We start from the raw sequence: 27,381 nt of genomic DNA, 5'->3' as shown, positions 1-27,381 counted from the left end.
CACCTTCAGCTCTCCTACAGACTGGTCTTCCCTTCAGTCAGGGGGTGAAAACTCAAATTGAAGTGCTGCATCTCAGAAGACTTGCATGTCAGGGAAAAAAATAGAATTCAAAAGCAAAACAATACACAGAAATTGAGACCAAATACTGACCAGTAGAGAATACAAGACAGTCAGAAATACAACCAGAAGGAGCACTGGAGGTTGAACCAGGGAAAGAGAGGAAATCAAATCCAGAAACCAAGTGTCAGTGTCAGTTGTGCAATCTGTTTTCACAGAGCCATGCAAATCTGAATTAGCGAATTCCACATCAGCTTTTGCTCCTACCACCACTATCTGGGAAATGAGCGAGGCATGTCTCTGGAGAACAGCATGAGTCCGGAGCCTCCAGAACGCCAAAGTCAATACGTTCCTGTGTCAGATGCATGCACCAGGGTAGCCATCCCAGCTGCACAACACATGATATGTCAACTGCTTTACATTGGGTGGGTCAGGAAGAGGCTCATTAAGGAGAAACTCCGCAGCTCTGCTTGCAACATCTTTGCATCCTCAACCAGTTTTACACCAAAGCCAAATTACATGGTTTTCAGAAAAGGGTTATTCCGCACAGAGACTGAAATCCCTACAGAATGGTCAGATGAACCATGTCTGGTACATTAGATACACATATGCCACTGACCTTTCATATCATTATTTCATTGTTGAGAGAAAAACATAAATTACTCTGATTTAACTTATTACGTAGTAATATTTACAACAAAGCATTCCAATGACCAAATTCTGATTATCTTACATAGGTGATGACAGACAGAGCTTCTCCCCGAGTACACTTTGCAGCAAGGGAGTCTCAGCCTAACCATTTCCTCTGAACTGAATTTCTCTCCTGCCTGGAAAGGCCATGACCCCACCCCCTAAAGGCATGCACAACCTAATTCCCTCGAAAACAGTCAGTAGAGTTAGTTACACAAATACTCTTGTAATTCATCCTACTTGTAAGCTAAGAGCTAACCTCTGAGATGGCTTTCCACAGAAGTGTGGTTCACCGCTTGGCTAAGACGGGCAACGACAGCACACTTTACAAAGTTTGGAGCATTTGCATGGTATTTCTATGCAGTGTGAGCTTGTTCCTCTGGCCACATTTTTTTGGCACATCTGCTGGGAAGCAGTGCTGGAGGGAAGCGAGTTACATCACTACGTTGATTACCGAACAGTCCCCACTGTGGACCTGAAAGCTATTCCTGAATAACTGAAGGTACCATCACGTAGCTGTTACAGATGATAACCAGTTTGGTCTCACTTTCCCCATCCTCGACCTTTCCATTCTGATCTTTCAGCTGTAAAATAGGCCGTACCATTATATGTGACAAACTACATCAATCCCAGCAAAGCCAATGACAATTGCACCCCAGACCTGGAACTCCTACATCACTCTCATATCTGCTTGTACAATAAATACACTAGCTTCTATTTATCCCAAACCTTTAAAACAAAGCTAAAACTGTGTTATCCTACTCTTGATCTGGTTCTCTCAGAGGAATATTTTGTGGGTAATTCATTGAGACAAGAGCCTGAAAGTAGATACCCTCTCCAGTGTTGAGTGGTACTTTGGCTAGTCTGTCCTGTCTGTGATACATGCCTGTTACGAAAAATAAAAGATTTTTGGAGTGCTAATCTCTGTTACAAAGCCAATCTGCAGTCTATTTGCTATTCCTTTTTGGCTTTATTTTTAACAGGGCCTTAAAACATATTTTTCCTTAAAATGACAACATTCTTTTCTGCCCTCTTTGTTCATGGGGCTTTGTGTGCTCATAAACAGTTTAAGAGTTCCCTTCACACCTGTGATGCACATGTGTGCCTGTAATAACGGCTCTCTTATCTATTCTGCACTGATAAACTTAACAGCACAGTGTTTAAGAAAAAGCATTGTCCTTGTGACCGCAATAAACCCAAACCCCAAACCTACAGCAGCGACAGTAAGGTCTGGGCAAGGAGAGAACTTGACCCATGAAGCTCATTAAAAATCTGCTCTCTCAGGTACTAGGGGGTGTCTCTAGTTTTGCACTCTGGGATTTAAACTCTCTGTAACCTAAGTTCGTTGAAGTGCACTGGTAATAGAAATCCCCACTTGTATTTCAAATGAACATCTGCCTATCAAGTGTCTCCATGCATTAAGGTCTTTAGATTCTACTAACATTTTTTAATGAATTCATACAAAGTCTGGATGGCTTTATTAAATATAAGCACTGGGTCAAATACATACGCTTCAGTTTGGCAAAATCATGAGAGAAGGTGGGGAAAAGCTAATCATGAAACGTTGACTTTCAAACTCATTCTTCCAAGAAGCCTATTCTTTCTTTAGCACTCCAGCCAGTCAATCCTCTTACACTTTGAGTCGCATCCAAAGATAAAAAAAAAAGTCTTACACGTTCACTAACAACAGTATTGCCTTTCAGCTTATTATTTATTTCTGTCTACCACTGCTGTTTAGCCAATGCTTACACCAAGATGCATATAGACAAATAGGTTAATAAAGCTGAACATTCCTGCATATGAGACCCTTACAAAATTTTACACCACCTTGCATATTTTATGTGTTCGCACCATACAAAAAATTAGAACCTCCTATTTCTCACATATTCTAGTCATGTCCCTGGAGAAATAAAGGGACAGAGTCCTTCTTATCTCTTCTCCTGGCTCCAAAGCAGAAGCAGAGAGGCTATGGGAAAGGTGAGCAGACCTGTGGCTCCTGACAAGGCAGCAAATCCTGCACAAAGATGCAAGGAGGCAGCTTGCATCATCCCATGGTTTTGCTACATCCTTCCTTTGGCTCCCTGGACTCCGTGTTCCTTACTTGGAAAATTGTGCCAAAAATGCCAGTTAACAGAACCTGAACTACACTTACGCCATGCTGCTGCTCAAATACATGTTGCTCTGAAAATGCCCCCTGGAGACTTGTTTACATAGTGGGGAGTGGGATTGGCACACACATTAAAACTTCCAAGCCACGACTTCTCTTTTCAGCTGCCTTGTACTGGCTACGCACTGCTCCTGCTGTCCAAGCTCCGAGTTGATGTCTCAGAGGGAGGAAATCCCCAAGTTGGCCTGACCACAGGACATTTTGGGATCTGCGAGACTGTCTCAGCCTCTTTTAGCTTAAGCACTGGTACAAAGTCTAAGAGAAATTTCTCTTCACAGAGAAAAGCTTCTGGTTAGACAACACCACACACTACAATCTGATACTTAATAAATTCTCACAGAGGTATAATACAAGTATTCACTTGGTCACTTATCCTTTTAGCAATAAAAAACAACTGAGACTGAAGTTCAGTTGCAATGTGTTGCAGCTGCTGTGGCGAGGACCCCCTCGGAAAGCAATTTCCAGAGGATTCCTCTTGTTAAAAAACCATTTCCTTAGTGAGGAATGGGGTGTCTGGAAGATAGCAATGGGGACAGAACTAAGCACAGAAGTTTACAAGCATTCCTGAAGAGCATTTTAAAAACCCTATATTTATTCAAACAATTACAAAAACATTTTAGGCAGTTAAGCAGTATAGCCTCTCCACCAAAATACAGAATTGTTGGCCTACCTTTGGATGGATGTTTTTCCTCCCTGTCCCTAAGAAGACACATGAGGCAGCACCAACACTTGGCTCCACCCAGGAGAAAGTACAGAACACGATGGCAACCTCCTGGTTCCCCAGTCCTCGCACAGCTTCCAGCATTTTCATTCTTAATCACTGGCCCACAAGAGTTTCTCACCCCAAGAGCTGGTTGAACTACTTTGCTGTGAGCAATATACACTGCAAATTTAGCTTTGTTGGGAGTAACAGGAACTGAGAGGGTCTGTAAGAACAACTTCAGCCTCACTGAGTAGCTTGCAGTGTTTAGCTCACACGTCGCAGAGTGTGGTTGGTTCAGTGGGTCAGATGGTATCAGTATTGCTACCTAAAAGGGTGAAAAACTCACATTTCAGAATTACAAGTCTGGTAAAATTTTCAGACTATGCTGAATACGTGAAACACCTGATGTCTTCACATGTACTTGATATCTCCCATTATCCCACGCTGTTAATGAGATGATCCTCCCAACAAAGAGAACAATAATGATGCCATGCTATTTATCTCTGGAAACACCGACAGATTTATCATCAGGAAACACACCAGCCATGCCACCTTTGCTAGTCTGCCAAATAGTTACCCTGTTCCCTGGTAGATGGCAGCCAGCTTTTTTTTCCCCTCCCTGTTTCTTCCATTATTATTACCCCTTCACATTACTCACCATACACTCTCTCTCCATGTGAAAATTGTATATTAACCATCAAATCACAATCTGGAACTCTTTCTTCAGTAAGGAATGTCATTGTTCTCCCCACTCCTACTAAGGAGATGGTCATTTCACAGCTCCTCTTCCCTTCCCTCCCTCCTGAAAAGCAACAGGGAGACAATGCATGAGAAGGAAGAATCTTCCCAGCCCATGCTCTTCCTACCAAAGAGACATAGGTGGCTTACAGCTCAGTCTCTATATCCTGTGCAACAGAATGCCCCGATGTAGAGAAGTGGATAAACTTATATTTTTATCATAGAAAACAGGAAGGTATTCTAAGCAAGTTCACAATGAACCAGAAGGTAGGCAGGCTCTGGCAGGCTCTGCTCTTTTGCTGTCAAGCCAAAAGAGAAGAAACAAACAAAAAAGAAAGGCAAGTCTGTGCTAGCCCTGCCAGCTTAGGTCAGCAGATCATCTAGCCATTTTTTACCCAGCTGCTGCTGAAGAAACACTGAGGAGATTAAATGTATGCCAAGTCCAAATATCACTAACACCATCTTTTGCTCGCAGCTCTATGTCATATTGGACAGAGGTTTTCCTACTTTAAACCTATACTCTGTAAGAACTTGCCCTGAGCAGAGATCACGTACCCTGCCCTGAGGTCCCTTCCAACGCAAGATATTCCATGATTCATAGAATCATAGAATCACCAAGGTTGGAAAAGACCTACAAGATCATCCAGCCCAGCCGTCCACCTATCACAACAGTTCTTACTAAACCATTTCCCTCAGCGCAATGTCTAAACATTCCTTAAACGTTTCATGATATGAGCAACAGTACTTCTGTGTTATACTTCACATGAACATATCCATGGTAAGAAAATCACCGAAGGCACTGGAGCACACCAGAAAATCTAACCATCAAAGGAGCAGATGGAGTCTTCCTTAGAACTTGTAGCATCAGAAAGCCCCCAAAAGCTGCTTTCAGTTGCAACTCCAGGAAACAACCTAAGCTATTTGAGATGGGAGCCTAGCTCCGACTAAAAAGGACTAGATATCTATGAGCTGACTTGAATAATTGACAGTGACCACCCGGAGCACCGTGGTATCCTCTGTGAAACAATAGAGTTCTGCTGAGAGAGAAGAAAACAACCACCACCAACAAAAACTAACCCCACTAAACAAAAAGGAAGGGATGAAAGATTATGAAAGCAAAAAGATTAAGTACAAGATGGTAGCACATCTGTCACTACCATTTCTTTTGACACAGCTTAAATCTTTCTGATGCTTCTGAAAATGAATTGAACTCAGTTAACTCCAACTAGATTAGTCACACTAGTTTCATTTCTGTTAGTGGCTCTCACTCTCCCCTTCCAGAGCCCTTTTATGTCAAAATACCAAACTTCATCTCTGCAGGGTGTCCTGAAGAAGTCCACCATCTTGTGTAAGAACATACAATAAAGCAAACTCAAAAACTATCCTGCTCTGAAAAAAAAGAGAAAATAAAGGAACTTTTTTCTCATGAGATGCATTACTTTCAGTGTAATTTCAATCTTTCTAGTTAAGGTCGAGATTCCAAGAATAAATGTTTGCTACAGCAACATAGACATATTCTGTTTGCAACTCCTTTTAACGGATCCCATTTTTGTTATTTAAGACTTGCAGGAAGAGATCACACTTACACCAAGTCACTGCTTCCCTCCATGAACTGCCAAAATGTGCAGAAGTGAGCACTGTCCTCTCGCTCCCTGGCCTGATAAGTACGCCTTTAGAGGCATGCACGGCCTGGTTCACACTTACATGATGCACAGAGAATGAGGCAGAGAGCTTGCAGAGCAGAGCAACACCTCATTCCCGAGCATGTGCAGAACAGTCCACCTTCGCTTACTGCTAAAATCACTAAAGCAGTGCCATTTGCACTGCATATGTGCAACATGCATGACTCCAAGATTCATTACTGTGCATATGAAAATTCAATCATATCAAAGCTTAGCTTTAAGAAAGTCCCAAGGGGCTGAACCATGTGCTTATGTACTTTGAGGGGGGAAAAAAAACAACAACCCTTAAATTCTTTTTCTTTTTCTTTTTTTTTTTTTTTGGTAGCATTGCCCCAGTCTTTTTTTTTTTTTTTTTAAGTAAGAACAAAATAGCTGCTGAATGGGCAAACTCCATATTCCTGCTATGTGTTTATATCCATGCATTTCATAACTTGAATTCTGTTTCTGTGCAAATACAAACATATAAATTGTAGATGGATTTGGAGCCAATCTCGAGAAAACTAACTTTAATGAATAAAACTAATTATTTTATTTGAAAACTGCTGTGCTTTGGTCATTTAGCATGACAACACGTATACTTTCATGCTCTCTCTTGCTACATTTTGGCTCTTTCTAAAGCAGACTATTCTGCAATTTGGAAATCCCACACATACACCTATTTTCATTACAACTTGAAAATTGCTTTTTTCATGAAGTTTTTTTTATGAAAATAAATCTGTAATTTGATCAAAAAGTGAAAAACTGTACTGAAGAAAAGCGATGGTTTGGGTTTGCACATCCTACGCTTGATCAAAAGAGAACAGATGAATGTATATGTTCTCTAAAATACTTTTTCAAGCAAAGTTCATTTAAAAAAACATACAAAACGAATCTGCTGTACCTAGCTTTTGTATAGGCCATTCACATCCATGGATGTGAATCTCCTAGAAGTTGGTTTCAACTTAAAGGTACCAGAAACGCAATGTAAGTCATAGTTGAAAGACAAAGATTTTCAAAGAGCCACCCTCAGTTTTCTAAAGCACAATCAATATGCACATGGAGCTTTTCTAGTGGAGCCAAAACAGGGAGGCTGTCCGTGCTTTTCTTCCTCATTCTGAAATGTCACACAAACCTTGACTTCTTGGACCTGTCACCAACATCTGGCGGCTGCCATGCAGACCATGTGGGCACCATGCATTGATAGGCCAAGGGGAGGCATGCTGCTGGCTGCAACCTGCAGTCCAGGTGGGAAGGAAAGGTCTCTGCTTTGAAGGTGTTCCCCAAATCAACATTTCTACGTGTATAACAAAAGGGTTTTGGACATGGCCTAACAAGAACCACAAAACTGGAGAGCCACGCAAACAAAGAGAAGCAGGAACTTCATGGGACTCCTCTTTCGTGGAGTTAAATTTCTCCGAAATGGCATTTCCAGAGTGAGGCACTTGTAAATACAACTGTGGAAGATCTAAGGCTCAACTGACAAGCCATGAGATACGAAGGCCTTGCGAGATGCAGCCGGTTTTGAGATAATTAAAGACAAAATTAAGCTTGTGCTATACTGGCATCTGCAAAGCATCAGTAAATCAAACACAGTGAGTTAATCAGTGTAATTTTTCTGAGGGAAAAATGTAATCATGCTTCATCATCTTTTGTGTTGTCCTTAGACTCTGACAGACTTTCCAGACAGAAACTAACTTTCCCTAAGTATTTGCACACTGGGCAGCGCATCAGAGCCCTAGACATTTTCTAGGCGCTGTTGCAACGTTAATAGGAAGTAGCCCTAGAAAAGCCACTTTATAGGAGCTTTTGCTTTGTATTAGGAAGTCAAATAATAATAACAAATTAAACAGGACACCAACGCACAACCCAGGAAGGAGCTAATACTCCGCATCCCATTTTTGCAATCAAGAGACAAGCCACTCAACTATTTAACAAGACTGCTGCCAGTAAGGCAGTGTCTCCCAGATTCCTCACAGAAGAGCAAAGAATACATTCTCTAGTGACCTCTACAGATTTAGCAATCCTGGGCTTTTTTGGTTTGGGTTTTTTTTTCCTGGATTTTTTTTTTTTCCAGTTTTGAACTGTTCCTGGATGTAACTTCTAGGTATTGTAATCAATTTATTTTTAATTCAATGGAGAAATAATTCATACTGTCTTGGTTGCTAGCTATTCAAGATATTGTGGTTACATTTTTGGTGTCTTTGGTACATTCTGTTGTAACATTCTCAGGGCACTGAAGTCAATTACTAAATTTCATGCTGTTTTACTTGCTATAAAGCACCATCCAAGCATTTTCTAGCAAATCCTTGTGGGCAACTACGTCCTGTTCAAGAATTGCATGCATGTCCATGTGCTGATAGAGATGAGGTCAGTGTAGGCATTTTGATTAATGCCTTTTTGCTTTGGTTTCTTTGGGCGTAAGCCTCTTAGCACAAGAGTAAAAAAAATAATAATAATAAATTAAGCCAAGTACATCTGAAACACAAAGACTTCGCTGGTATCTGCCCATCATGCCTCTGTGGTGCTATAACTCGTCCCAGCTTTTCTCTCCTCTCTCCCTGTTCCAAACCTCATCATCTGTCACCCACCCCACAGCCATACCCATCTCCTTTCCTGGCCAGCCCACTTCTTCCCTCACTGCTGCTGCTCCCACTGTGAATGTGGGGAAGTGGGAGGGCCAGTCCTGGCAAGAAGCACAAACCCAACAAGCTATGTAGTGGCGGGGGAAATGGGAGATGTGACCTGTTGGGGAGAGAGATGAAAGAATGGCTTTCAGACAGAGCTTAGGAAAGGTAGAGGGTCAAGGAACCAACAGGCAGAAGAAGGGAAATGGCTGGAAATGGAGCTCGGTAGCTCTCAGCCCACCACATCATTGCACTGGAGGAGGAAACCCCAGCGCTGATGTAGGGAAGAGGAGAGAGAGAATACAACCCAGCGATAAGTAATCTGAAATGTGAAGTGAATTGAAATTGCTACAGTGCCAGCATAAAGAAATCTATGAATAGTTATGACTTGCAATCCCAATTATGATATACGGGCATTTCCCTTTCAGGTTGTGCCACTGTAGCAGAATGATGACACAGTAGAGCTTTCCCTAATGCAGTGAGAACTGTATCTAACATGCGGAAAAATTAATGCTGCCATTCTGGTCTCTTTCATTAATGTCTCTATTCACTGCATTTTATTTACTGAGATTGATGTATCCAATATACTCATGACAACTTTCTAGAGTGGTTAACTACCAAAATGTTGGCTACTCCTGAAAGCCATTCCTCTAAATCAAGTTGTGAAAGGAAACTGGCAGAAGACAGCATAGAGGACTGAGCCCTCCGAAAAGTAACTAACATGCACTGTACACTACTATTTCTGAGTGCATTTTTCTGCTGTGCTAGTGCTGTAGACACTTTGTGATTTTCTGTGAAAATGGGAAAACATTAACAGTCTGTAGAAAGGGGAAAAACAGTGACAATGAAGAACAATGAAGACAGTGAAATCTCACCAATTTAGCACATCAGTACTCCTCATTCTCTGCTGATCCAAGGCAGTAAAGGGAATTAGAACAAAAAATAAATAATATTCCTCAGAAAGACATAAAAAGGCAAGTCACAGTAAAATCCACATTTGCCCTGCCAGTCTCTCCAGCAAGCCAAATCAGCTTGCTTTGCTCACACAAGTAATTTCTTTAACTTGAACTGGAACTTTGCCTGACAGCGAAGCACAGGATCTTCCTTTTCTGGGCAGAAGCACCGTAACCACCAGCTGAAATACATCAACACTCCAGATAAGCCATGAACTATTGTATCCGTTGATTTATAGCTGATTAAAGACTCCCAAGTTGCTCCTAGTCCTGAGAATTAATGTATTGAAGAAACCCTCTGCAAGCGTGTCAGCCTACCACGCTAGATAAGCAAATTGGTTGCTGGCTGGTGGTGCTCCCAACAGTTTTGGTGACAGTCCTCTGATTTCCACTACAGGTATCAGCAGAGAGCTTGCTGCACACCTCAGAGCTGTCACAGCAGCCCTCGGAAAAGCTATTAATTTAAGACTCATAAGCCTACTCCTTAATAGAATTATTTCCTAGTTGTACAAGTTACTCAATTCACGTTACCAAAATATGGAAGGTACTTCCATTTTCCATGTATTATAAATTCCACTAATGCAAAAGATTGTTTTAGAAAGAAAGGCATAGGCATCTCTATTCTTTCAGCAAACGGCGCACAAAAATTCAGTGCAAAATCCCATAACCTAAACAAATCAATAACTAATGTAAATGAGAGAGTAATTTACAGAAATTATTATAATGTCATGTCTTAATTGGTTGAGACCATGTGTCACACCACTGTAAAGAATGCAGCGGCTTACCAACCCGGCAACTAGAAGCAACACCAACAATAAAGTCTTGTAGCAAGAGTAACTTCTATTTTTTTCCTTCTACAGCAATTCTATGTTAATTGTTTTGCTTCAGGGTAGAGGGCCAGAAATAATATCTCCAATTACTGCTAGTTTATCTGAGTTGTTTCCACAATGTACAGCAGTGTGACAGCATGCAGCACCTGGGGACAGTCTCAAGTAGAGAGGGAGGAATCAGGGTCAACAGCCCTGATAGGTGGCGAGGCTTCACTCCCCAGGAAGCCACAGCCACCGATCCCCAGGGCATTGCCTGGGGAAGAAGAGCACAAAGAGGCTCCCTCAGGTGAACTCAAGGCAAGTGCTACAAACAGGATGTCTTACCGTGTGTGCCACCTGTTCCAGCATTACGGACACTTGCAACTCTTTCTCTAGCTTGAAGTATACCCTGAGAGTTTGTGCCAGTAACTAGAAATCTCCGGCAAACAATTCACGCTGGCAAGGGCGAAACCTTTCAAATGTCACTTGTGGTCAGCGCACATTGTTTTCCAGAAGCTAGATAAATTGCACTTAATCATCCTCATCACTGTGCTGAATATATGTTCAAGAAATAAGGACGGTGTACGCAGAGAAAGATGGCAAGACTTCCCCAAAAGGCAAAATTACCTATTGTGACTGGGCTATACAGCACAGGTCCACAAGGACTTGCACTGAAACACATGAGACAGGCAACGCTCACTGGGCAAATGGTCATATATGCTGACTTTTGATGAATACAAACAAAAGAAAAGAAAAACCAAGGCAAACGTAAAAGAAAGCGTACCATGCTCCTGTATTTCCTCAAGGTGATTTAGCACGATATTTATTACAGCATGCACTAGGAAAGAGCGCAGTACTATAGTAATATGAAACTTGAGTACAGCATCTGTTACTAAACTTTGCTCAGAGGTAAGGAAAGGCAACCAAATTCTCAGTGAATTATAAAACAATTGAGTGGCTAGGAAAAGGAAAGCTCGGAGAAGTTTAAAACCAAATTTACCACATAGGAAAACAAAAACTATCATCATTATTATTATGCCTGCGCACAAAATCAAATGATAACATTCAACTATTAGGGAGCTGATATGAAATGCAGCAAAGGAAAATGTAGGCAAGACAGAGAACCCTTCAGGCACTGAGTATTTTGCCTTCTTAGCGCTGAATGCTGGCAGCTTTCTTTCTGCTACACTGTTTGTTCCTTATGAAAAGCAGCTGTATTTTGAGGTACTAATAATACCCAATAGTATAAAATCTGTATTTTCTGAAGAAGTCTAACTCCTTCAACACCACAAATGAGCAACATTCGTACCATCCAAGTTGAGGCTTGATGGAAGAGAATTAAAGGATCAATAAGGGTGGATAGCTTAAAATACTGCTTTTTAATTCATCAGAAATAAAGAATGTTTTCTATCAGGCTCTCCAATTTTCAACTAGGCTAAGGAGGAAAGAGACTGCATAATTCACAAGCAAGCCTGATTTTGGTTTTGCTTTTTTCCCCATACAGTTTCTATAATCTTTTCTTTTTCCTTACACTCAAACTACATATTCAAGACCATAACTCATCACCTATCCCAACTGGTTATAACTAAATAAAACTTCCACAACCACTGGAGTTTATACTGGACAAGAAACCCAGAATTTATTTTCTATCATATTAAACAAATGAACATGCCCTAAGCCATACCACTGGAACAGCATGCCTGTTCATTCTCACCACAGGGAAAGATATCAGAGATTGACTAGGTAGGTGAGATTTTTAAAAGCAAATTTGCATCACCACTAGAAACATCTTTTCACCTTGTGTTCAAATTTTCCTCATCTATTCAAAATTCTGTTCATTTATTGTCTGAGAGTTAACAAGAAGTTTCTTCCTTTACTTCCAGCAGTAGGCAGACAAAGGCATACTAAAGATGATTTTCTTTGGATTACTCTTTCTTTCATCAGTTATTGATCCTACAGATAAAAATTAAAGGTTTAAGACCTTCCAACGACTACTTCCACATTTCCTAAAACCTATTTTAATATTGTCTTGTCCCAGACAACCCTGAAAAAGTTAATTATTGCAACACAGTAAAGCTTTGGAAGAAACATGAGAGGTGGACTAGCAATTCTTTGCATATAGCACGCAGACGGACAGACACTCGAGCAATGAAGCGATGTCCTACCTCTCCTTGCCGGTGATAGTGCTTGGGAGGTTTTCTCATCTGCTCTAGCATTTTCCCCTTCTTACTGCTAGCAAGCTTCAGTCCCTGGTGGATGCCTGCAGATCTGTTGGTTGCCTGAGTTGGAGCCTCCCCCATCAGGGTGGACTTGATGGAGTTCACCTTGGAGCTGGAGCTGTCTAGCTGGGAGCTCTCCACGATCAGGACCGCGGCTAGTAAGAGGAGACAGCAGGAGCACTTATTCCACATCAGCACGATCATCTCCCCTCCCCCCAAAAGGCTTATATTTTTTCTTTTGATTTTGATTTTTTTTTTTTTTTAAGGAAAAGTAAAAGAAAAGAGAGGGGGAAAAAGGGTTGAAAAAAATATCCCCCAAAGCTGTTAGTAAGGCAATGGATTTCAGTGCCACACACTCAAAGAGCTGCTGTTCTGAGAGAGACGGAAGAAAAGTAATTAAAAAAAGAATTCCCTAGGAAAAAAGAAAAACAAAAACGTGTCAAGTCTATAGGCACTGAGCAACTAAGCGGGTCTGTGAAGTGGTGGCTTTTTCCTCCGGGTTCTTGAGCAGTCCAAGCAATTCTTTAGTAACTGAGAGCAACAGGCTGCAAGGCAATGCAGCCGGGCAGCTGCTGCCGGCACAGTCCCCAGCACGTTTGTTCAGCTCCAGAGGAAGGGCGGCGAGCGAGTTACTTCCCCCACTCCTCCTCTCCTGCTGCATAAGCCAGCAGAGAGGAAACTCAAACCAGATCCAATCCAAGCAGCACCGGCAGAAGCTGGGCTTCGTTTTCTTTCACTCTCTCTCTCCCCCTTCTCTTTACTTTTTATTCCCCTCCTCCTTTTTTCTGTCTTTTGCCCCAGCCCATGCAGCCAGCAGGAGTGAAAGCACCCGGTCTCCTCCTCTTTCTCCTTCTCCTCCTCCTCCAGCCCACCCGTGGCAGGGCCATGAGGCTGGGGGCAGAGGCTGGCAGGCACCCAGGCTGCCTAGGGATCCCCTTGCACCCACAGGGAACTCCAACAGCTGCTCACTGGATTTTATTGCTGCCTTTCCCTTCCTGGGCTCCACAAGGCAGCCTGCTTGTGCCAAGGTGCTCCAGCCCCCAAAGCGCTTGCTGGGTCAGAGAGTGAGTTAAAATTTCAGAATTAAAATTTCACTTTTTCTTGTACTCAGCTTTGTATCAGGAGTAAGGAACAAAAAACTAAGTAAAATAAATAACTCCTGATGACATTTGCAAGGAAATGTTTCAAGAAGACCAGAAAGCAATCCGCAATCTCACAAGACAGTGATAATTTGACTGCTTTTGACTTGACTTTTGCCACCAAGCTCTCACTCCTCACAAACCCCAAAGCAAGTGCAAACAGCTAGCAGAATGGCAGGAAAGGCTCTGGCAGATAATTTTCTTGGAAGCTGTCAGAAATCCACACACACACAAACCTGTAACAGCACATCCACAGAGAAACAGGCAACTTGGGCATGCATGAGCGGCGTGTGTGTCTATGTGCACGGGTAGCCTCATGCAAGGGAATAAGTCACTTACCCACCTGCTCACACAGGCCCAAGCTGAGATGGGGAAACATAAACCAGTGACAGCTCCCTGATTTCTAATAAGAAGTCAATCCCGAATTTCCTCTTCCTATTATCACTGGCTGACATAGTCACATTCTCTGTTCTTGCTGGGAATAACACAAGTTACAATTCATATCTCTTCATCATATTCTCCACATAAGTCACAATGGAGCCTTAGTGTTAATCTGTCTTGCTTCATGAATGGTACCAAATTCATATAACACCTGCAGGTTTTGCTTCAGTGGGTGCTCTAAGACCACATGTTGTATCAGTGCTTTGGCTGTGATATATACTCTTAGAAAAAAAAATCCGCCTGTGTTTCTTTTACAGAGGAAGCAACAGAAATTTATAAGTCAGCAATGGAGCGCTGACCACCAAAGTCGCCTCGAATAAGGGAGGATTACAAAGAAAGCAAAATAAGCTGATGAGACACACAACAAGAATCCACGACAATAAAAAACACAATATGATGACCTCATGCAAGTATCATTCAGCTCTTCTTGAAATACATGGACATGTGTGGTACTGGAGAGAGGCACGTAGTGCCTAAAAGGGCCAGATTGTAAATGGATTGCATCTAAATTAAATATCTATTGGTAACTTATTAAAATTACATAACAAATATAAGAAACAAGTTGCATTCAAATTTCCTTGAAGTAAATAAGGAAGTCCCCATAAATTCATATCCTTCAGAAACACAAAGTCAATGAGGAAGAAGGCTCAAAGCTTTTCAGACATTCAAAGACAGATAGCCAAGCTCATTTGTTTTAATCACTCTGGATTCAGCTAAGGATGAAGTTAATCAGTCAGCCGGATTCAACTGAGTTTCAAGATATTAATTTAAATTTAGTGGGTATCCTTCCGACAGGGCAAGACCTATCTCATAACTTGTTGCTCTGATGGGAGGAGAGCTTGCAGCATCTCTGAAGAAACAGGCTTGGCTTTTCTGTCTCAACAGACTGATCCTGGGTCCAAAGGCGGCAGCAACCCACCTCACTGCAAGCCAGCTACTGGGCAACATGCTGCTCAAGCAGAAAGCTGAGGACTCTAGACCTATGTTTTGGGGGGAGCCTTTTCCACTTTATCTCTCCTTCTCTTACGAAAGCATGAAGGTGACTACTACAAGATCTTGTTTGCCTCCACAGTTTCTGTGCAAAGGATAGATAATACTCACAGAGAAACAAGGTATGTGATATTTTGATTTTTGCTTTTAATCAGCATTTGGCCCATGTTTCAAACTGGCCAAATGTAGACTTCCAAACTTCATTGTGGATCTCCTATGCTCCTCATTGCAGCAGTTCTTATGTTTTTTTTAATACACAGAACTACCTCGTAGTATCAACTGAAAAAAAAAAAAAAGTGGTACAGAGGCAAAAATACCAAGAAGCATTTGCAATTTTCAGATGTATGGAGCCACTACAATTGAGAATTTCATAGGCACAAACTTCTAAAGCACATAAGTACCAAGGAGGATCTACCAGAGGAACAGACTACAAAACCTCATATCCTTAACAATCTGAAGCGCACAATGCAGAGGCTGACCTACTACTGAAGATCAGGCAGAAAGAGAGTCTGCCATCAAGTCCACCACTAAGTTTGGGTGGCCAGTTTGGAGCAGCTAAAGATCATGTATTTGTGTGTATGTGGTTGGTTGCTGGGGTTTAATCTGGCAGGTAACTCAGCACCACTTAGCTGTTCTCTCCCTCCTCCCAGTGGGATGGGGGAGAGAATTGTAAAAAAGTAAACTAGAACTTGTGGGTTGAGATAAAACTATTTACTAAGACAAAGAAAAGGAAAAGGATAATAATTATGACAAATATATATACATTAATGTATATAACAAGTCATGCACAAGGAATTGCTCACGTCCCCCTGACTGATGCCCAGCTAGCCCCACAAGCAGTGAAAGAGAGCAAGATGAACTCCCACTTCCTTCAAAACTCCTTCATGATGTCATATGGTATGGAATATCCCTTTGGTCAGTTTAAATCAGTTGTCCTGATTCTGTTACATCCCAGATCCTTGAGCCCTTCGCTGAGAACGGCCTTAGCTCTGTACAGCGCTGCTTAGCAGCAACTATAAACATTGATGTCTTATCAACACTGTTTTTCTCCTAGATCCAAAACACAGCATCATACCAGACACTCTGAAGAAAACAATTCTGTTCCAGCTGAAACAAAGACAGTGGTTAAATGCTTTTGAGCAATATAATCTTTTGCCCAAATCCATATCTAGCAGCAAACTGTACAGAACAATGGAAGAATCATTACCCTGATAATGACACTCAGTGCCAAATGCTACGTAACATACAGGGGATGGTCACTAGAAATCGCTCATCTTGTACTGCATTACAGAGATTGAGCCTCCTCTGACTATTGCCTATACAACCATGAGATCTCCTGGGCTTGCAGGCTGAAAGAAACCAGCATCTCAGCACCTCTCAACTAGACCCTGTGATGCAGCAAACTTGTGTGCCTATGGCCACCAAACACACATTGTGCCCACAGGAGAGTCCAGGTCTACCCCATGTGAGTGCAGGTGGCTGGATGGCATGAGCCATCCTCCTGAGGTGGTACCTTCAGTGCCTGGACTCCATTAACAAAAACATTCACTAACTACTAACTGACTCACTGAGCCACAGTACTGATTAAATTAACAATTACAGGTTAATTGTTAAGATGTATTTCAATATACAATTATGCATTGATACCTCTCTTAGGATAAATTAACATACTTTGTACAAAAAAGTACATTTTTCCTTTATCTTATTTGCATCCTTAAAGAGGAGAGACACAATAGAGTGAAGTTTGCATTTAGACCCAAAACAGGCATTCATACCCTGAATAAAAGTTGGAGGATTAAGTGTTCCAAACATGTATTTCTGTTTTACATATGCTTTGGTGTTTCTTTTAATTACACTTACTTACAAATTTATTGGAAAAAGTTGAGTGGCCTTACACAAACAAAGATTTTCATAGAATTTTTCGAGTCTCACTACTAACTTGCCAAAATCAAAAAGGCCAACGAAGTAATTCAATGTGTTGATATTTTCATTGAGAATTATTAACATTTTAACTGCTTTTCTACTAACTCTTTATTTTTCTGTATGAAGTCATGTCTCCCTCTTTATATTTTTTGCCAGGGAGTTCAATTAGATTCATTGCAGTCTTCCTTCTTTTTTTCTTTTTCATTTTTGGAAGGCAGATGATGGGATTTGATGGAAAAGCATGGAAAAGAAGAGCAACCTTTTTTTTCTTTTTCTTTTTTTTCCTCTCTCTCCCACCCCCTTCTTGAATTTCTTTTTTCCTTTTGCCTCTGAAACTATTTTTAAGATGAATTGTTTGGAAAAACAGAGTCTAGAAGAAACAAAGATAAAAGCAAGAAATAATGGAACATAAGAAATCAATATATCCAATTTAAGGAAGAAAATGCAATACAATAAAATGGGGAGATCCTTTACTAGACCTCCTTCAAAGGGTGAAAATAGTACAATGCAAACTAAGACAGAGCAGATTATAATCCTGTATATTTTACAGGAACTATATTTTAGGCCACTTGACTTCAATTGCACTGTTTTTGATTTATACCAGCTTTAGTTCAGACTAACGTCCTATGTTTTTCTTTCTCTTAAATAAACAAAATTACCTGTTCTTCAAATTAAATCTGTTTTTAATTCTGTTTAAAGCATTTTGGGATACCTCTTGTATGAAGGACATTCTCTAACATAGAGGTGTATTGTTTTTTTGTTTGTTTGTTTGTTTTTTGTTTCACCAGCTGCACTGAATTTCCACTGCCCCTTACAGCAACTCTCACAGCTTGGCTGTGGCCAGATTTCCCTTAGCTCTGCCCCTGGGGCCTACTCTTTGCTTTATTTAATTTCTTACTAAAAATATGCAATCAAGACAATCCAGTGATAGCTAGTTTCTCTAAGACTGCAGCTCAACAGTACATTTTATTCTAAAATGCACATGTAAGGAGTTCCTTCCTCTCCTCTGACCTCCATCTCTCTGCGGGACACATTTGGGGTTTGCCTCTTTATTTCTTCACCACCTCTGTCTTCAGCTCAAATCAGACCCCACCAAGCAATTATTTCCTCCCATGGGGAAGGCTTCACGCTGGGGTACAGAGTCAGGAGAGTGCAGGCACTGGATGTCGAATGGGGACAAATGACAAAAGGAGCCCTTTTCCACCAAATGCTTTGTGCTCTGGGACTGCAGCCCCAGCAATGTGCCCAGAGGATGGGTTGGGGTGTGCAGTTCCCAAAAGAACAACAGATGGGTGCCAGCTCCAGAAATCCAGAGTAATGCAGTCTATGGCCACCACAAAACTCTTCTCTGCAGGTGGTATTTCCATATTAGCAGCAGGGGAACCATTCTTTAGAGCTAAATCTGTGTTCCCACCAGCATTTTAGAGGGCAAGATGTGTAAGGTGTGGCTGAGATCCCTTGGTTTGTTCAGTCCAGAGAAGAGGAAGCTGAGGGGTGGCCTCATGATGGCTGCAGCTCCTCACAGGGACAGCAACAGGACCCAACAGAACGGCAAGAAGCTGTGTCAGGGGAGGGTCAGGTGGGGGTTAGGGAAAAGTTCTTCACCAGAGGGTGGTGGGCATGGAACAGGCTCCCCAGGGCAGAGGGCACAGCCCCCGAGATGCCAGATTCCAGAAGCTTTTGGACAGCCCAGCCACTCGTGGAACTGCTGCATGGCCCAACTGACCCAACACAGCCTTAGCAGCTGCCATAGCTGCAGAAGGTGCAACCTCAGCCCTGAGAGGTTCTATTCCCTAACACTGTGTTTCTCTTGAGCAGGAAGGAGGCAAATAATGCAGTAAAACTGTTTTGAAATATTTATGATTTTTAGTCCTGCTGATTTTTTTTTTCCAAAAAGACGAGTACTGAATGTTATTGTTATTCCTCATACATAACTCCTTTTCTTGATTAAAACAGTTCAGAATGGTGTTACAGTTAATTAATGACACAGTGTGCAACTGGCTCAGTCGCTCACAGCTCAGGATTTCAATCAGCCCCTCTGATGATCATTAACCCTTCATAGGGGAATCACCCATTCCTTGAGAGGATGACAAAAGCAAACGGGAAAGACTCTCAGACCACTGAAAATAATAACCACTGACTAGTGTTGCCAAATGTATTAACCAGTCAATTAAAATGACTTTAAACTATTCAATTATTTTTGCCAAAAAACCTTTGCTGCATAACTGAACTAAGCAATGGAAGATGGTTGACTTGATACGGTAGCAGCTGAAATTTCAGCATCCTTCTCCCAGTAGCGTATATTGAAGAGTTGTTAAAACAATAAAAATACTTATAATTATCAAGTCCATGTACACCCATTTTCTTTGCAATATTCTTGGCAATACCAGAGCCAAGTTACTCAAATTTTCCAAAAAAAACCAACTGTGAGGAAAATTCCCTTCTCAGGAATGAAAGCAGCAGAAAATTACGAGGCTGAAAAGAGAGTTAGAACGGAAACAATTGTGGAATCTTAGTTATAATAAGCAATGAAAAAGCTGATTGCTATTTATTACATCTATTTCATGTTTTCTGATAAATGCAGTCACATCTGAAGACTTTCTGTCAAGCATACAAAACAGCAAATGTAAAAATATCATTTGCCTTGGCTTAAAAATCTGACTAAAGCAAATGCTTCTGGAGCTAGGATGTATCTACAGGCTGTGAAAAAGAAAATCTAACTTTCAGAGAAAGAGTAGCCTCTGCTTTGCCTAAGAGGGAGCTGAGGAAGGTTGCACCTCTGTCTGATTGTTCAATGTTATTCCCCGCCTTAGTTTAAGAAAACAACCCAAAGGCAGAGGCAACTCTTCTAGAACAAACTTCTACAGTTTGTTTTTGTTTTAGTTTACTGCTGTAGAAGGAAATTATAATATGACGCAGCCAAAACCCTTTATCCACTATAGAAGAATTTACAGTGGGTTATTAGTTCATTAAACAGCATCACATTCTGTCCTACTAACAGCCTAACATGACTCAACTTGATTAAAAAAAAAAAAGAATCTGGTAGTGATCACTTACGAGGTAGGACATTTTTATTCTGATTTTTTCTGTTGAAGCAGTTTTTCCATTTAAATGCCAACATAAGGACTGCTTCCTATCACCTATAAATGTATGCTCTTCAGAAGATGTGATGCGTGATGTGAATGAAGAAAAATAATATTTTATATGCAATTTTCACAAAAATGGGAAAAGAATGAATAAGTATCTCACTCTTTCATACCAGAGAGAAACTACTTCATGTCAGTATCAAAGATAACACCTCTCTTTGCCATCTGGTGGTGAAGATGGACAGGAAAATAAAGAAAATCATAGAATCATAAAGGTTGGAAAAGACTACTAAGATCATCTAGTCCAACCATCAACTCTTCACCACCATGCCCACAAACTCACATTGAACCAAGAGGCTCAACTCATACTGCTTTAATGATGCAGCCTATACGGCTGGCAAGTAAAGTAGCAGCAAAATCAAGAATTAATGGGATTTTTTTTTCCAGCTTCTAAGAGGGCAAAATTAGGATAGTCATTCAATGAGCTATGCGGGCTGCATTCTAAGCTAGCTGCACGCGTGATGGAGAGCAACTGTGAAGCTCAATATCTACAAATAGAAGAATGCGTTGCAGCTTTCCCCCCCTGCGTATGTTTACTCTCCATTCTCCGGTAGGGAACTTTCAGGGGACTTCCCATTTTTCTCTCAGCATAAGGAGAAGTTAAGAACAATCAGAAGGGGAAGGAAGGGGAGCCTACTCTCTTTGGAGTATGGCCAATTGTGATAGAGAGAAGGGAGCCTGCTTCATTAGTCAAAACACAAATACCCCAGGGAGCATCTAAATTTACTCCCACTCTAGGATTTGGTAACTCAAAGACAATAACTGTGTAAACCTCAGCCTAAGCTTCCATCCCAAAGTTTGGCTCTTGTGCTCTAGGACCTGCTGTGTCCCAGATTCTTCCAGCTGAAGGAGTTAATGGGACTTCTTTTGCCAGCGTTGATCAGCACATAACTCCTCTGAGTCTAATTAGAAGAATTTAGTACCTGAACCTTAAGCAGTGACACAAAGAATCCTTCTAAATGAGCTTCTCATTTAAGTCAGTGGACACTGATGGTGTTACAGGAAGAACAGAACTGGTCCTTTGCCTTTTTTGCTAGTATCCATAATAAGCAGCTCTATTTTTCTGTGTAACAAGTACCACAATACTGAATGTACTGGCTGCCAAGAAATGCAGAACAAACAGACTTACATGTTTTTCCCTTTATTTCCATCACTTGACCTTTGCTTTTTACGTTTTAGAAAAAAGTTGCAATTTAATTTACATGTATAATCTAGATGAAATGCTAGTTTGTGTGCAGAAAACTATGTGGACTTCGATCTTGGAATTTGATTTTCCATTTTTTCAAAGCAAAACATAATGGATTAATGGAAATCTTGAAATGTTAGGCTCTAGGATGATTCTCATTTCATATTTCTGATTCTTTCAGCCCAGACAAGTTCTCTTTGGTTTCCCTAGAGGCCTGAAGCATTAGTTCATAGTCCACAACATCACCATACATCCTGACATAGTAGGTACTGAAATGACTCATGCTGCCCAATTCAACGCCGACTTTGAAACCTTGCAGAAGCATTTCACTGCATTCACTGCATCACAACCCACCACAAAACTGTATGAAGTACCAGAAATTAGAGTATGAATGATTAAAACAGAACTCACATGGTGGGCAACAGAGCAAAAACGAATATGGAAAGAGAACAGGTGTGAGGAGAATAAACAGAAAGAAGTAAATTAAATAATAATTCAGGGATTTCTGTGGATGTTTTCCAGCAGTTTTTACCACCCTGAGATTTCAAACATGCAACTTACTACACTGACTCTTTTTTTTTTTTTCCAGTAATCAGATTCATCAATTTTAAACATTTCACATTCATTTAAAAATCTCACAGTTTTTACTTCTAAGTATCTGCTTAGACTTGGTTCTCATTGCCTATATACAAAGAATACCTCACTTTTTTTACTACATACTTAATGTCTGGCTCATATAATCTTCCTAATTTTACAGTAAAAATTAGTTTTCTCTGGTACCATACAAGAATGTTCTTAATCTTTTTTAGCAAGGGATTTTCACAAAATTGCAATAGTCTACAGAATTGAAATAGAAAGGAGGTGAAGAGGAAGGAAAAATTAAGTGTCAGGTTCTACTTTTGGTTTCTTATTAAAGTAAGGCATCGTTTCAGACATTAATTTTCTAATTTCACATAAATTTAATGAAGAAAATCATTCCTAGTCATGCCTCCATGTATCGCAAGAATGTTTGTGCGATGAAACCCTAATACTTCACCTAAAACTGTAAGTGATATAAGGTTCTTCATGGGGAAATTGATATGGAGTTACTGCTAGAAAATCTGTGGTTTTGTTTGTTTTTAATAGACATGTTATCTAACTACACTTTCTTTTTGCCATCTCCAACTGCACTGGTTTACAGATGACCAACAACTCAGCACCACTGGGGCAGGAGTAGGGAGCATCTTAGTCCAAATAACCCTTCCCAATTCACATGAAACCAGCTGCAAGGCAAATGTTGCTACCACCAAACACAGAAAATTCCTTCCAGAAAACAAAATTAATCAAGATATTAGAAGCTCTCCCTCACACACATCAATGGACTTGAATGTTGTGAAAATTACTGCTCAGTTCCTAAACACTGAAGTTACAGGCAATAATCCCATCACCACAGCATTTGATGATCTTTTTGTTCTGCAGTAACACAAATGTCATGCCTGCTTTTGACCTGGAGACTGACTTCGTTCTTGATTACACTGATTAAACTCAGACTACAATTGATGTTCTCTATCCGTAATTCTCCATGTGATCTAAGGAATGAGGAATACTTTGCCAATACAAACTTTAAAATTAGCTCTCGATACACATCATTTTTTCCTATACGTTCATCGTTCAATTCAAGGCAGGGGATGATGGTTAACACTTTCAGAGGCCAAGCACGGTAGCACCCATGTTGCACAGCAAATTCAGCTAAACTGAGTTAAACTTTGCAGTTCAGAAATTAACTTGTCATTCAAAGTGTTCCTGAGATGAGGAGAGCCTTCTCAAAAAGCAGCTCCCCCTCAAAACCAAAGACAAGCAGTGTGCATCCCTGCGTCTTTTAAAACCTCTTGGATTTGCTTTACAAACCTCCTATCGCTTCTCAGATATGGGCTTCCCAAGACACATAAAACTATCTCTGTTTCACAGTACACATAGAACAAGAACTTACGTAACCTGTTTTCCCAAAACACACATGCTGCAAATAAAGATATCAAGTGTATTGACATTTCTGCATGGCAGCTTAAAATAACATCCTGTGCGATGCCTGTATACTGTGCTGTTAGCTCAGTTTGGGATTTTCTGAACGCTGGGTGTGCTTTCAAAGAATAACGCTTAAGTTCCTGTACAATACATGAGTATACTGGCTCTTAAGCTGGGAAACAAAGTTAAGAATGTGTGGGTTTTGGCTTCGAAATTAACCATGCTTTAGTAATCTAGTATACTAAACTGTTTCTTATTAATGTATCATGCAAATACTCTCCAGTCCTCCCGCAAGTCTGACACTTTCCCAACATATCAATAGCAAATGTTCTGTGAAATGCAGCTTTTCTGATGTAGGCCACCCTGACTTTCAGTGTGATCTCAAGCCACCATCCAAATCTTCATGGCAGATGCAGAATGGGGCCGTTCTTTAATAAAGGAAACAATATTGGAAAAAATTGTTTGATACATCTTGTTTGGTTTTCTCCAGTAAAGAGCCAACGATCTCCTCTCCTCCACCACCCTTATTTATTTATTTTTTAAATGATGGCTGAACAGAGCTAGGCTTGTATTTTCTGAATCAGAACACAAGTTCATTCCGGAGAGTAGCTGGCACCAGCCCCTGATCAGTGTAACTGTTTACCTTGCAGTGTGATATTGAAATGCGTCAACTTAAACCTTCAGGCAGACAAAGGCATAAAGCACCTGGGGACTCTTCTACAGGATAAACGAGCTTCATAGAGGTTTCATGAAGTCTGACCCCCTCTTCCAGAGCATATTTTTATTTAATGTTGCTGCTATGTCACCTGGCTGCAGCAAGCCAGACTCATGTCCCTTCTCTAGATTGCAGACATGGCTAAGCCAACAGGTGGTAGCACCTACTAAGCAAGTTCATAGAATGGCTTAGGTTGGAAGGGACCTTAAAGATCATTGAGCACCAATCCCCTGCCATGGGCTAGTTCTTCCCCACCAGTTCAGGCTGCCCAGGGCCCCTTCAACCCAGCCTTGAGCTTCTCCATGGATGGGGCATCCACAAAGTTGCCGAGGTGCTTCATGCAGAAGGCAGCACATCAGGCTGCCCTGCTGTTCAAGTGACTTTGTGGCTTTCCCTGGGCTGATCCAGCTGCCTCACCTGGGCTGCCACCGGCACCAGCCTGGTTCTCATGTTCCATTTCAAAGCCCCCTCTGCACACGGGGCTGCAGTCTGCGGCACAGACAGCACTTGGGTTTGTGGCCCAGGCAGGAGACAGTTTAAAACCACGCATGAAGGGTAAGGGAGAAGCGCATAGTCAATTTCTGTTTAGTTTTCATGTGTTCATGTTTTGCATCTCTGCACAGTAATTAAAGCCATAGTGTTATCTAGTCTCCTCTGCCTCAGCTGTATCATCTTTCAGAGACTTTTTATAGGCTCTGTAGCAAAACTGAACCTCAAGGAAGGATTTTAACCTCTTCTGATTTTAGTCATCATGAGTCCAAAATCCAGCTTTTCACCTCCCATTGTTCTTAAAATTATCTGCAAAGATGCACTCATTTTTTCCCCCTTAAAACCTACAGCTCCCCAGTGAAGTTACAGCAATGACGTTACAGAGTCCCTCTGCAGGGCTCCTAGCCGCTAAGCCCAAGAATTGCCTGACCTTTCTCTTCTGTTGTCTTTCAGATGTAGCTATTGGAGCTGGGAGAAAAATGAAGAAGGATGGCTTGGAAAAGTACAGACTACTGCTCAACCAAGTCCTGTTTGCATTGGTAAGAGTTTGAAATAAAAACCTAGGTGAAGTCTAGGACTTGACACAGGACTTCCAAAGCAATTTCTTCTGCCACATTTTATTTATTCTGTCTTTAACCTACCAGAGCAATACCTGAATCCTCTCACTGGAGAGGATAGGAAGCAGTCACAGCTGTAAATGACAAATGACTTTGCACTCAGGCATGATACAAGATGCAAGAGAGGGAGGAAACCAGTTCTGTTAGACTTACTTGGATTATGCCTTTTTTAACTCCCTAAATTGAAAACAACTGGAAATATTTAGGAAATTCAGGAGGTTTAGCTCTTGTTTATACAGCAGATGAAAACAACTGACCCAAATGCCTCTATATTTTGAAGCTCCGAGGTAGAGAAATAGTTTATTTATTAAAAATAACCATATCTTCGAGGTTCTATTGCCTACGGAAAACTAAGATCTGAAATAATTGTTTTTAAAAATTGATTTCCTTTAACATGTGTACAAGATTAAGTAGTTACAACTAGAAATGCTAGATATTCTGAAATATTATAGGGAATATCTGAGTTGCTTATTCTGGCAGCTTCCATAAGAAAGGGGATCAGTATGGTATTTGCATTTCCCTCCCCCTAGAAATATTAAAAAAAAAAAAAAAAAAAAAAAAGAGTAAGAACAAAGACCTGGATACAATGAACTCAGTCAGTCAATTACAGAGCATACCTCTGCCTCAGCTGGCCAGTAAAGAAAAGGCACCATACATACGCTGGACTACAGGTCTGAACTTCCTTTCTAAATTGAATCAGCGCTTGAAATGAGCAGACAGCAAGTCTATAACTTTCTATGTGCAATGCATTTATATCTGATTTATACCTGGTTTATTTTCTTAAATCAGAATTTCTTTATTGTTGCGATTATTCAGTACAGTCACATGCCCTCTAGTGAGCTACAAAACAATTGCATCTTGCTAAGTGAAAAACTGCTGTCTCACTTGAGTTGCCTCTATACATGACTGTGCACTATTTTTCACAAAGGTACTAAAAGCATTTTGAGCTCAAGTCTCCTGAATCCTGTAGTTCTCTGTGAGTCTCTGTTTTGAAGGCAGGAAATGAAATAATCCACTATCTTGAATTGGACAACATAAATATCTACTCCAGTGAGCAATGTTTAGAACAAAGCTAAACTTTGTGACTACAGAAGTCCCAGTGCTCCATAGGAGCTAAATAACAAAACTCAATGTTTCAGAAACTCTTATGAAAGAGTTTTCATTTCCCTAGGGACAAAAACCTCCTAACCTGAGAAACAAAGTCACAGGATGCTACTGATTTAGAAGCTGTAATAGCTGTACCAATAAACACAGTACTACTAGGTATGTTCTCCCTACAGACACGCTGCTTAGAGAAGAGGACTGACGCACATTCCCTCTGAGGAACATCTTCACACCTCTAAACGTTTCCTGTGACAAGACTCTGTCTTGTGCCCTTTAAGACTAGATCATTCATCCACCTGTAGACAGTAGCCACACAGAAATAGAGCCCCACTAACTGAACAAATGTCATGCCTGCTGAGGAAACAGTACTCACAGCAGGTTTGTACTATACTAATGCATGGCTGGGAGATATTTTGCCTGTATCTTCAGTGGGCTTACATCAAAGACATCAAGATCTTTCATGGGCCACACATGCCCTCTGTGCTACAACATGGGCAGCTCCTGCTTTAAAGCAGTGCTTATTCAGGTCTCAGTCAGCAGCTTCACCCTTCAAATGGATGAATTTTTAACATATGCAATTTTTAAAGGATTGAATTCAAACACAGGATTTAATCAGAGCATACTACAGCTCCTTTTTGCTTATTTGTGCCCCTCTGTCCATCATTACAACCACATCCTTAAAAAGACTGACTCTGTCATAAAGCAATATTTGCTTGGATACTAATAAAGACCAATTCATGTGAAAAGAATAGTAATTGCAGTTGCTTCTGCCAACAGTAATAATAAAGCATCCTATTCATTTTATACAAGTTACAAATGCACAGAACATGTGATTCCTATTTTATGAAAAAGATTATTGTTTTCTGAAATTAACAAAAAATGCACTATATTCTGAAAGCAACAATAACAAAAAATAGAGAAGTTTAGTGTAAATCCCATTTCTCTAGATACACTCAGAAGATGACATAATACATCAGAAAAATTAGCTGCTGACACAAAAATGGAATAT

At 40.8% G+C, this 27,381-nt stretch overlaps 1 protein-coding gene across 7 annotated transcripts in view; it reads right to left on the bottom strand.

The window, feature by feature from the left end:
* DKK2 (dickkopf WNT signaling pathway inhibitor 2) overlaps nucleotides 1-27,381 on the bottom strand; it is a 161,051-nt gene that overhangs the window by 30,201 nt on the left and 103,469 nt on the right. For 4 of the 7 annotated variants that reach the window (XM_021395765.1, XM_021395762.1, XM_021395763.1 and 1 more), the window contains one exon: nucleotides 12,568-12,776. In XM_021395765.1, coding sequence (XP_021251440.1) covers nucleotides 12,568-12,776 — 209 coding nt within the window. Of the gene's footprint in view, nucleotides 1-3,584; nucleotides 4,420-12,567; nucleotides 13,420-27,381 lie in introns of those variants that run through there. The other 3 variants (XM_021395768.1, XM_021395767.1, XM_021395766.1) reach the window with 3 other exon arrangements.

The sequence above is a fragment of the Numida meleagris genome, chromosome 4 (genome assembly GCF_002078875.1).
Source record: "Numida meleagris isolate 19003 breed g44 Domestic line chromosome 4, NumMel1.0, whole genome shotgun sequence".
Taxonomy (NCBI): domain Eukaryota; kingdom Metazoa; phylum Chordata; class Aves; order Galliformes; family Numididae; genus Numida; species Numida meleagris.
The sequence above is the reverse complement of the archived record's forward strand: the minus strand, read 5'-3'. Positions and strand labels throughout refer to the sequence as shown.